Raw genomic sequence first — 12,203 nt, forward strand, 5'->3', positions numbered from 1 at the left:
CCTTCCTTCCTTCCTTCCTTCCTTCCTTCCTTCCTTCCTCCCCTCCCTCCCAAGGTCTTGCTCTCTCAGCAAGGCTGGAGTGCAGTGGTATGGACATAGTTCACGGCAGCCTCAACCTCCCAGGCTCAAGTGATCCTCCCACCTCAGTCTCCTGAGTAGCTGAGACTACAGACATGCACCACCATGCCCAGCTAATTTTGTTTAATTTTTGTAGAGTTGAGGTCTCCCTATATTGCCCAGGCTGATCTCAAACTCCCAGGCTCACGCGATCTTCTCGCCTTGGCCTCTCAAAGTGCTGGGATTACAGTTGTGAGCCACTGCGCCTGGCCTTCTCTTACTTTACATGAGCAAAATACCATATTTCAAATTAAAGTTCAGATTGTATATTGAAATGGGGCAGGCAGCATGTGTTTCTCTCACCTCTACTCCAACAGGACCAGATATGAGGATTAGATGGAAATAATGGCATTTCAGGGAAAAAAAAACCAAAAAACAAAAATCTGAGATATATTTAGTACTTAAAGGAAAGAAGGATTTGGAATGGCAAACACATTCACAACCAAACAAGTACAATATTGTTCCAGTCCTGGCATACTCCCCTGTAAGATTATAAACAAGATGTGAAACTTTCTGCCTATACCAGTCACATACTATGAATCTGTAATAATACTTTTATAAATTTAGCAATGAAATATATAGATTGTGCTCATTTCCCTTTAAAAAGATGTTACCTACTTTTGCGTTTGGATACTGGTAGTGTGTATGGAGAAAATACTGTGTTCTCCTAGTTTCTTTGGTTTCTAAGTTTTGAAAGTGATTAATAAAAGGTCTGATAGCAAAATTTCTAAGGCCTGTCTCCAAAATTTATCCAAATCGGTTGGGTTTTCAATTCATATAGTGAGAGTTCAAATGCGGAGGATATGCATAGTAGGCACATTTGGGTAGAAAGTAATGATGGATTCAGCATATTTTAAATTAGGACAATCTTCAAATTTGGAAATCAGGGATAATGGAAGATTTTTTGCATATTAATGAATTGATTTCAATAGTCATTGATTCATGATTGTTTTCTTTTTCATTCTCCATAAATATACAGGCTGACTGTGTTGTTATTATTGGAGGTGCATCAAACGAAGCCGGAAAATGGATGGATGATACCTGTGACGGTAAACGAGGCTACATATGCCAGACACGATCTGGTAAGTTCTACCAAAACCTCACCTTCCTGAAGGAGCTGGGGTTTTTTTTTCACTTTTTTTTTCTTTTTGTTTTTTTTTTTTGAGACAGAGTCTCGCTCTGTTGCCCAGGCTGAAGTACAGTGGCATGAACTCAGATCACTGCAACTTCCGCCTCCTGGGTTCAAGCAATTCTTCTGCTTTGTAGCTGGGATTACAGGCATGCACCACCACGCCTGGCTAATTTTTGTATTTTTTTGTAGAAATGGGGTTTTCCATGTTGCCCAGGCTCGTCTTGAACTCCTGACCTCAGGTGATCTACCTGCCTCGGCCTCCCAAAGTGCTGTTACAGGAGTAAGCCACTGTGCCCAACCTCACTTATTTTATTTTATTTTATTTTATTTTATTTTATTTTATTTTAAGTACCGGGATATATGTACGGAGCATGCAGGTTTGTTGTATAGGTGTACATGTGCCATGGTGGTTTGCTGCACCTATCAACCTATCACCTAGCCCCACATGCATTAGCTATTTGTCCTGATGAAGAGCTATGTTTTTAAATGTACTTTAAAATATATAATCATGGCTGGGCACTGTGACTCATGCCTGTAATCCCAGCACTTTTGAAGACTGAGGTGGGTGGATTGCTTGAGCCCCCGCGTTTGAGACCAGCCTGGGTAACCCAGTGAAATCCTATTTCTACAAAAAATACAAAAATTATTTTGTACTTTTACAAAATTATTTTCCTTTTCTAGCTGGGACTACAGGTGTGGTGACTTGTGCCTGTAGTCCCAGCTACTTGGGAGGCTGAGGTGAGAGGATCACTTGAGCCAGAGAGGCTGAGACTACAGTGAACCATGATCATGCTACTCACTCCAGTCTGGGTGACAGAGTGAGACCCTGTCTCACAAAAATAAAATAAAAACAAAAACAAACAAATAAAATATATGATCATTCCCTTCCATAGCAACAAGTTTGATTGTTGCTTTAATCCATGGAAGCCTGTGACAGACAAAAAGGGTGATATTTTCTGTACTTAATTCAGGAATCTGCTTTCTTTTTTTTTTTTTTTTTTTTAACCAGACAGTTTTGGGCAGACTGAACCTGTCACTAAAACTTTCTATTAGAAATTTGGGATATTTGCTTGCCTGTACCTTTTAAAAATGTCAGAATAGGAATACTTCCGTTTAATTCAGGTAATTTGAGAACTTTTGGCATAAAGCATCCTATATGCCTCATTATTTGTCCTGTATTTTGTGTGCCTTAAACATGTGGATATATGATCTGAGTTTCTTTTTTCATCTTAGAAAGCCAGAATATGGTTAAATGAAAATAACACAATATGCAGACATCTGCTGTCAATTAAGATGGTGTTTAAATACATTTTCGTTTCTAGAGAAACTAGAATAAAAATGCCTAGTTGACAGGGCAGGTGAGCCCCAAAATTGGGGCGTAGCCCGGAAGGGTTCTTGGCTTCACTCAGGAAGGAATTTAAGGGCGAGCTGGTGGTGTTGACAACTTTTATTAAAGAAACAGTGCACAGCAGCAGCAGACATACTGCTTCTCGTGGGGCAGAGCTTATGCCATAGGCAGTAAGTTCTGCACTCATATTTATACCCACTTTTAATTACATCCAAATTTTTGGAAAAGGAATGTTAACTTCTGAGGGCTGCCACAGCAGTGGTGGGTGTGCCTTATGGAGAGGTTTCGGTCAGTCTTCAATCTGGTCTGGAGCGAGTCCTGCCTCCTACCTCATAGCTACACAAAAGGGTCAGAAATTTAAAAATAGATTAGACAAGAGGGTTGAAGGTGGGGAGGGTTGCTGTCATCCTGAGTAGAGTTCTTAAAGGATGGGTTTGAGTTGGAAGGTCCTTATTCTCCCAGACCTAATGAATTTTTCTATACTATTTGGGAAATCAGGGAAGTAATGTCAACTCATGACAATAATTGAAAACCATCTAAGATATTTTCAGATGGTTGAGAAGTACTCCAGAAATCCTAACCTTTTCTTAATCCAAAAGCCATCCCAGTGCATGTCATTTTTCTCTCTATACTACACTCTATAGCACCAGAATCTTAGGTCACCAGTAATACCAAAGCATACCATCTTTGCCTCTGTTCTTTGGGCCAAGAGGGGACACTCCTTCCAGAAGTGAATGGTGATTCACACACTTATTTAAAAATCTTCTCTTTCTTTTCCTTATACACATACATGACAGAATATGTTGCCACAAATAAAAATTGCTTGCAAATTTTTAATGACTTAAGGAAAGATTCACAGTATTAAAGTGAAAAAAGGTAGCATATAAACTTTTATAAACTATAAATTATCACCAAGTGTGGTGGCTCATGCCTGTAATTCTAGCACTTTGAGAGGCTGAGGCAGGAGGGTTGCTTGAGGCCGGGAGTTCAAGATCAGCCTGGGTAATAGAACAAGACCCTGACTCTAAAATAAAATAAAATGAAATGAAATGAAACATAGAAGTTGGCACTTCTGTAGTGCAGGACAAGGCCAATGGCAGGTCATGAGGCATAAAATGGGACACGTTGGAGAATTGGCCAGGATGCACACTGGTAAGCCAGAATATCTAGATCCCTAGACCAGAGAAAAGAACCAGATTCAAATATTTTAGGTTCTGCAGGACATACAGTCTCTACTGCAAATACTCAACTCTGCTGTGGTCACAGATGGTCATAGGCAATACATAAACGAATGAATGTGGCCGTGTTCCAGTAAGACTTTATTTATGGACACAAATTTGAATTTCATGTAATATTTACACGTCATGAAATATATTCTTCTTTGATTCGCCTCTATCCCCAACCATTTAAAAACTTTTGTAGCTCATAGGATACAAAGACAGACAACACGTCAGATTTCATCCTCTGGCTGTTATTTGCTGACTTCTAAGGCATCAGTTAAGACAGGCAGAAACAAGCTCTTTTGGGGGTCTTGACATGAAGTGGCTCAGAGTTCAGGGGGCACAATGCAGTGATTAGAAACACATGCTAGGAGCTTGAAGACAAAAGATCAGAAAGCTGAAGCGATTTGTCTTGTAGGGGCTCTAACCCCTAGGCCAGTTTGGATAAGATTATGGGAGGCTTTACCCCTAGGCGAAGGGCATAGAAAATCATCAAGAGTAAAGCTTGATCCTGAGATCAAGGTTAAACAAGCCAGGGATTTGTGTATGGCTTCATTCCTGAACCTAAACCCGTCACCCGAAGGTGCATTACTCAAAAGTGAAGTCAAACAGATACAAACTCATGGATCAAGTAGAAAAAATGAGGGAGGAAGAGAAAGACTTTTCTTGACCTTGACTTTTAACCTACATGGAAAAATAAAGATTAACAATGACACAGTCATCTATGTTCTTTAATTTGTGGGATTAAACTACGGCATTTCTTTCATCAAGATACTAGATTGGATTGAATTTGTCATATGTTTTGTTTGTTAGTTTAGAAACTTGATCATATATTTGCCTTAATATTCTAAATATAGTTTGGAATTAATTTAATTTGATCAGGGATACTGATGAAAAAATGTTTGTTTTCTAGTGTGAAATGGCTTATAAAATAGCTAATAACATTTATAGCCAATAATAAACATTCTAATAGCTAAATGTTTGAAGTTATGCTATTTTGCTTATTTTTTGATAGATGAGATCCACTTGTCATTACTGATAGGGCTCAATTACTGTTTATTGATAATGCTAATGAAAATAATGTTTTTATCTAGATCCTTCCTTGACTAATCCTCCAGCAACAATTCAAACAGATGGCTTTATTAAATATGGCAAAAGCAGCTATTCACTCATGAGACAAAAATTTCAATGGCATGAAGCGGAGATATACTGCAAGCTTCACAATTCCCTTATAGCTAGCATTCTGGATCCCTACAGTAATGCATTTGCGTGGCTGCAGATGGAAACATCTAATGAACGTGTGTGGATTGCCCTGAACAGTAACTTGGTAAGATGCTGGAAATATGTGCAACTTGACATGATCAGTAAATTATGGTTGAATATGATTCTCTTTCTGTTTGTTCTGTTGAATACTCGTCATGTGTAAGAGACTGTGCTAGGCCACGTGAATGATACTAACGTCAACAAGATCCAATCTTTCAGGGACGTGATGCCTTTAAGAATCTGGCAAGCTGGTGATGTGTGTCAGAAATCAAAGTAAGAATTATCTGATGAATGTTAACTCTCCTATTGCATTAGTCTATAAAAATTATATTAGAAATCTCAACAGTTTAATTTATTCACTTATTGCTTCCAAGGTTATGACTGTAACTATGGCATGAGAATTAAGAAAGCAGGTTAGGGACATAGTTGCCAGTGATGGGGACACTTTTTATTTTTTGTGGCAAGACATTCTAGACTTGTTGTAGGTTCTGAGGTTGTGGAGCTCCCATCCATTTGTGAGAAATATTTCATTGCAGTCCGTTCCTTGTATTCCATAATAGACAAAGTTTGGACAAAACTAGGGATGAAGCACAAAACTAAGAATGCTGACAGAGTTGCCAAATTATTCCTAAAACGAGTTGTCTCTGATGCCTGGTCATCCATCTATCCTCCCTCTATTCATCCTTCTAGCTAGCCAACCAGCAAGCTTCCTAGTAGAAGTAGATATGACGGTCAGCAATTAAGATATAAGACGTATCAAAGAGAGGCATATAGAAAGTGTCATGAGAAGAGAGAAAAGGAACCAGTTGGGCTAGTGGGGAGGACCAAGAAGGTTCGTCAGAAAAAGTCAAAGTTTATAGATACAGTCTAGGATGGTAGAACATCAGGAAGGAATATCAAGAAGGGGGAAAAAAAATAGGAGATAAAGTGGAGAGTAGATGAGTGTGAGATGTTATAGAGCTTCCAAGGCCATGATGCAGAGAGAGAAATTTGCAATTTATACAATGAGTATCTCCTAAGTAGGGAAGTGTATATTTAAAAGTAAGTAGTTCCAGAATGATTTCTGTGATTAAACTTAGGCAAGACATTTTATGTCCCTGTTGACTAAGTTTTTTATAATTAAGTCATTTGATAAGTCATTTGTTTTCTTCTCACAGACATGTTCACAATTCTCTTATGAGTTTAAAGTGAGCTTTTATTTTTTGAAAGATTAAATAGTTTTTCATTATAGCAATATTTATCACTACAACAGTGTTGCCTTCCTTATGTCTATAGAGTTAATGATTATACAAGCATTATTTGATTAAACATGGTATAATACTACAAAATTCTAATTTGAGATAACACATACTTCTAATTTTTGTCACTGGATTTTTGGCAATTGGCTTGGTAAATTAAAAAATGCAGTCAAAAGGGTGATAATTGCTAGAATCTTTGAAAAATTCAGCTACCTCTGATTAATGTTATCTATCATCTATTCTTAGACAATACCTGTAAAATCTCTATTAGACTATTAAAAGGGTATTATTGATAAATAATATGTTTGATGTTTATCAATATTTTGTATGTGATCATAAATTTGTTTCACTAAATTTAATAAGAAATGGACTGTGCAGGCTGGGCACAGTGGCTCACGCCTGTAATCCCAGCACTTTGGGAGGCCGAGGCAGGCGGATCCCCTGAGTTCAGGAGTTCGAGACCAGCCTGGCCAACATGGTGAAAACCCGTCTCTACTAAAAAATACAAAAATCAGCCAGGTTTAGTGGCAGACCCCTTAATCCCAGCTACTTGGGAGGCAGAGGCAGGAGAATCATTTGAACCCGGGAGGTGGAGGTTGCAGTGAGCCTAGATCGAGCCATTGCACTCAAGCCTGGGGGACAAGAGTGAGACTTCTCTGAAAAAAAATTTTAAAAAAGGAGAAGAAAGAAAGAAGAAAGGAAGGAAGAAAAAGACAGACAGAAAGAAAGAGACTGTGCAAGTAGACTAAAACGATTGACTTTTTACATCATATATATATGATGTCATATAGCTGAAAGACCACCTCACTAGAATATAGCTGAAAGACTGCCTCACTAGACATCAAGAGACCAAGGCTTCTCTCTTCCATACCCATATGACCTTAGCTAAGCCATTTACCATTGGTGCTGTTTCAACAGCAGAATAACGAGAAGATATGAAGAGATTAGTGTTTCTCTCAGGGGACCATGAATTTAATGAAAATTACTTAATTTTTATTATAATTTCAGTAATCATATAAGAACTATCTTATTCGTTGTGAAGATAAAACTTTTCTTTTGCCCTGAAAACCTGCAAACAAAGAGAGTTTCATGGAATAAGAGATATATATTTTTTTGTCAGTATTTTTTGAAATTACTTCCAAGGATGTATTCCTGGGGATCTCTAAGAAATAACTGTTTCTAAGAAATGCTGCATTTACTGAATTTGAGTGGACAGAAATGATTTATAGTGTTCTTTTTATTCTCAAATGTTCCAGGTTCTATGTCAAATCACAGTCTTAAATATACTTTGTATTCTTGGATTGGTTCTTTTAGTGTTTTCTAAGTGAAGCAATGCTGCGTGTTCATGCTTGTTTTTGTTGTTGCAGACTGATAGTCAGTACACCTGGACTGATAAGTGGAGGGTGAGGTACACTAACTGGGCTGCTGATGAGCCTAAATTGAAATCAGCATGTGTTTATCTGGATCTCGATGGCTACTGGAAGACAGCATATTGCAATGAAAGTTTTTACTTTCTCTGCAAAAGATCAGATGGTAATTGAATATATAAAAACAATCAGGGGATCTGAAATTTTCTGAATAAGCTACTACTTACCACTGTTGGTATTATTAAACAGTAATGTATCTTGGATAGCTAAGAATAATATAAAACATACTGCCTCACTTAACAAAAGACTATCTTTATAAACCAATATACGTAGATCAAAATAATGGAGATGAACATTTCCCCAGGAAATTTTGCTTACATTTGATATTGACAACACATCTATATCAAAGGAATTTTATCAGAATACATGTAGATTCCTACAGTCAATGATGGACACCATACTAGAATTCTAAATATAGCATGTAGTTATATCCCAGGTGCTACTAATAGCTAAGAAAGGGTTATAGGAATTAGGATCCCGGAAAAGGAAAACAGGGACTTAAAAAACGGAAGTCACTTTACAAATTACTTTGTGGTGACTTTTAAAACATTTATCTTTGTAGGTATCTGTGGATGTGTTGTCTTAACGATGAGTGTAACTGACTGCCACTATACCGTAGCACATTCTATTGACATATATTCAAAGTGGAAAAATTGATAAAAAGAAACCCAGTAATAAATATGGTGATCCGAATGATAATCATTGGAAGATTTTTTTTAAAAAATAATGATCAATGATTAATTGTTGTAGCTGCTAATATATGATGCTACATACTACAGGAACTTCAGGTTTTGCTTTATTTAAAATGTGTTTTTATTAACAGAAATCCCTGCTACTGAACCCCCACAACTGCCTGGCAGATGTCCGGAGTCAGATCACACGGCCTGGATTCCTTTCCATGGTCACTGTTACTATATTGAGTCCTCATATACAAGAAACTGGGGCCAAGCTTCTCTGGAATGTCTTCGAATGGGTGAGTGCCACATTTCCTGAAGGAAAGCTCTGTAACCATCTATTCTGGGCTCCACTGACACCATACATGAAATATACGAAGAATGTAAAAATACCTGTTTATACTTTTAATGATGCATTTTATAACAGAATGGCCAATATCATGCTTCCCAAATGTGATCTCTAAGTTTGTAGCCTCAAATTTTAGAGAATTTAGAGAATTCAGGTAGAGAACAGCATGTTCTAAATGGTTTCTTCCTTTCAGACTTCATGTTCTAAATTGTTAGGATTCTCATTCTCAGTTATTCCAAGCATTGTACTCACCTCTTATCACTGATAAGCTGAAGTTTTACGAGTGCCCAGGAACCATTTTGTTTTACCATTAATAGAAAAGTATTTCTATTTAGTTATTGTTTTGTGAAGACAAATAAAACAAAACTCAAATAGACACTACAAAGATGAATGATTTTTCCCCCGAAGTAAAAAATGTCAAATAAAGTTTATTTTTAGGGTACATTTAAAAGTCACTTAGTTAAATCCCATTAAATATTTTACTGAATTCTTTTTACTTCATGTTTTTAAGGCCTCACTCAAGAGTCCTTCATCCAACAGTGATATGCACAGGTTACAGCCTCATTTCCTCCGGGTTCTTTCGAAAGTCAACATTTCTCATGATGCCACCTGATGCCATCTTTGAACTTTTGTAATTAAAAAAAGTTATTCTTCATATCACTAAGTATTTTTTTGAAAAAAAATGTAGGAACTTTGTTTTCCATTTTAGGTGACTCTTTTCTGGTAAATAAAATGAATGCTTCTCATTCTCATTCTCAAAATGTGAGTCACAAATATTTTGAAATGGCTAATGTTTGTGAAATATATTTAATAATGGATTGTGTAATCATGCAGTGAAAACAAGGCGACAATGCAGAACTCCGTAATACAGGATATAGGCATATGGTTAGGTGCGGACCCTCAAGGTTCAGAAAGCCTGGGTCATAGCATGAGCTTCCCTCTGCTAGTGCTAGGATCTTGGCAGATTACTCATCCTCTGTGCTTTAGTTTCCTTATCTATAAAATGGGGCAAAGATGGTACCTATTTAACGAAGTGATTGTAAAAATTTAATGGGTTAATGCTTGTAAAGTCCAAAGCAAAATGTTCGGCATGAAACGCTTAAAAGATATTAGTTATTATTAAAAAGCTAGAGATTTTTACTCTAAAATTTAATGTTCACAATGTAATGTGGGTTGTCACCTCCATAGCCATCTCTGGTCTTCCTGTTTTATCTCCTTGCTTTGACTGGTCCTGTACACAACAGCTGGATTCTAATAATAACTAATATAGGACCATTCTTAAGTGGAGAATCTAACTGTTACGTATAGGACCAATCAAAGCAAGACGATGGGTTATTGCATCATTCAGCTGCCTGAAAAAAAACTAAGTGTTCTTTATCACCACATTGCCCTTAATACCAATCTCCAGCCTTCTGTAATGAGACCTAACCCATTTTTTTTTTTTTTGTGGGGTGGGGGGCCGATGGACCAGATTGGTGCCACACTCCAGTCAAACCAAGTTCTCTCTGTTCCTGATGCTTCCCTTCCTCTTTGTCTTTCCTCTTATCACCTCTTTTTCCTGGAATTATTTTCTATCCTTTTTACTTGAAATCCTGTTCTTCTGTCTACTGAAATTCTGTTTCCTCTATCCTCCCTTTTAGCTGCTTCACCAAGAATGAATATTTGACATGTCCATAGCATATGACACTTAATTCCCCTTCTATAATATTTCTTCGTACTCTTATTACTGGCCACTGAACCATAACTTTTGTAAAACATATTCTACATCCTACTAATCTTTGAATATCCTGCAGGAACTAGTTCAGTGCTTGTACTCAAATGATGCTAATGATGCTTAAAAACATATTTCAGAATGAAAACTAAAATTCTGAGAAGACAAACATCTGCCCTTTGAAATTGTTCCCCTTAAGTGCAGATGTTAGACTGATTTTTGTTGCTCTTAATAGCAGTGCTGTTTACAAAAATATTTTCAGCTACTTAAATGTGCAGCTATTGCATTTATCCTTTTATGCTTTCCAGGTTCCTCTCTGGTTTCCATTGAAAGTGCTGCAGAATCCAGTTTTCTGTCGTATCGGGTTGAGCCACTTAAAAGTAAAACCAATTTTTGGATAGGATTGTTCAGAAATGTTGAAGGTAATGTTTGCAGCATGCTTATTTAATCACAAATATTGTAAAATGTTGTATGTAAAACAAGATTTCGTTTCCAAAATGTGTTGCCTTAAAAATGATTAATTCATGAAGAATTTGAAAATTCAAACTCATATTTTTATTTAAGAACTGAAACTTAAAATGACTTTCATATCATGCTATCCTCAAAGTTGCTAATTAAAAAATGTCTTTTGTAGCTGAGATAGTTTCAGAAGCTTTGAAAAGCATTTTCTATGTTTTCATGGGGCCAGGAAAAAAATGCTAAGGAAAGGATAAGTATAAATATTTGTACTAATTAGAAATACATTTTTAACCAAAGCTATATAGTAAACCTATTCTTTTTGGTTTCCTTCCCTGTAATAATTAGTCATTATAGTCTCGCCTGTTAAGTCTGGTTATAAATGACTGTTGATTCTAGTATAAAAGAATATGCTTAGAAATTTGCATAAATTGGCTGAACTTATTTTAAGACGGGTTATATTTAACTTTTGTCTTTATTCGTTTTATCTGATGATCAGGAATGTGGCTGTGGATAAATAATAGTCCGGTCTCCTTTGTCAACTGGAACACAGGAGATCCCTCCGGTGAACGAAACGATTGTGTAGCTTTACATGCGTCTTCTGGGTTTTGGAGTAATATTCACTGTTCTTCCTACAAAGGATATATTTGTAAAAGACCAAAAAGTAAGTAAGAAGTTCATTGCATGGTGCAAATCACTGCCATTTCTTTCAAATGGTAAGATATCAGGTATGGAATCATAATGCGATTATGAGGCCATTGCAAGCTCTCTCTTCTCATCCGTGAAAAATCCATTCTGCCATTGCAGTTCATTACTGTTTGCAACTCTGCGTGATTGAGAGACACTCTCTGTCTGCTTAACTGTTGTAATGATTTTTGCTTATCAATGCATTTGTAATGGGATATCTGAAGGATTTGCCAAGCTGAAAACAGTCAGGAGAGCTCATCTGCAAAGCCTTACTGCTTGAGGGAAAAGGTGGTAAAGCCAGTACCAGCCCAAACCAGAGGAGACCAAGGTTCTGGAGAGGGATCAGAATTGATTGTGGAATGAGTCATGTCAGACTAATTCAGTCTCCTTTTAAGATGGAAAGCGAGACCATGAAAGGAACGGGACCGGGGAATTGATAGTGTTGAGTGCTCACAAGGTGCCTCTATCTGGAATTTAAAATTATTTCGTTGCCATGCCATGTCGCATAATATCCCTCCCAATAAATTACTGATTAGATAGTAGAGTTGTTGGTTTTTTTTTTTTTTTTTTTTTTTTTTTTT

The 12,203-nt window shown here is 36.9% G+C and overlaps 1 protein-coding gene across 1 annotated transcript in view; it reads left to right on the plus strand.

The window, feature by feature from the left end:
* Positions 1-12,203, plus strand: part of MRC1 (mannose receptor, C type 1) — a 97,271-nt gene that overhangs the window by 82,277 nt on the left and 2,791 nt on the right. The window contains exons 23-28 of the mRNA XM_011976583.1: positions 1,097-1,199; positions 4,912-5,144; positions 7,686-7,851; positions 8,569-8,718; positions 10,788-10,901; positions 11,435-11,599. Coding sequence (XP_011831973.1) covers positions 1,097-1,199; positions 4,912-5,144; positions 7,686-7,851; positions 8,569-8,718; positions 10,788-10,901; positions 11,435-11,599 — 931 coding nt within the window. The remainder of the gene's footprint in view (positions 1-1,096; positions 1,200-4,911; positions 5,145-7,685; positions 7,852-8,568; positions 8,719-10,787; positions 10,902-11,434; positions 11,600-12,203) is intronic.

This window comes from Mandrillus leucophaeus, unplaced genomic scaffold (assembly GCF_000951045.1).
Source record: "Mandrillus leucophaeus isolate KB7577 unplaced genomic scaffold, Mleu.le_1.0 Scaffold1018, whole genome shotgun sequence".
Lineage (NCBI taxonomy): Eukaryota > Metazoa > Chordata > Mammalia > Primates > Cercopithecidae > Mandrillus > Mandrillus leucophaeus.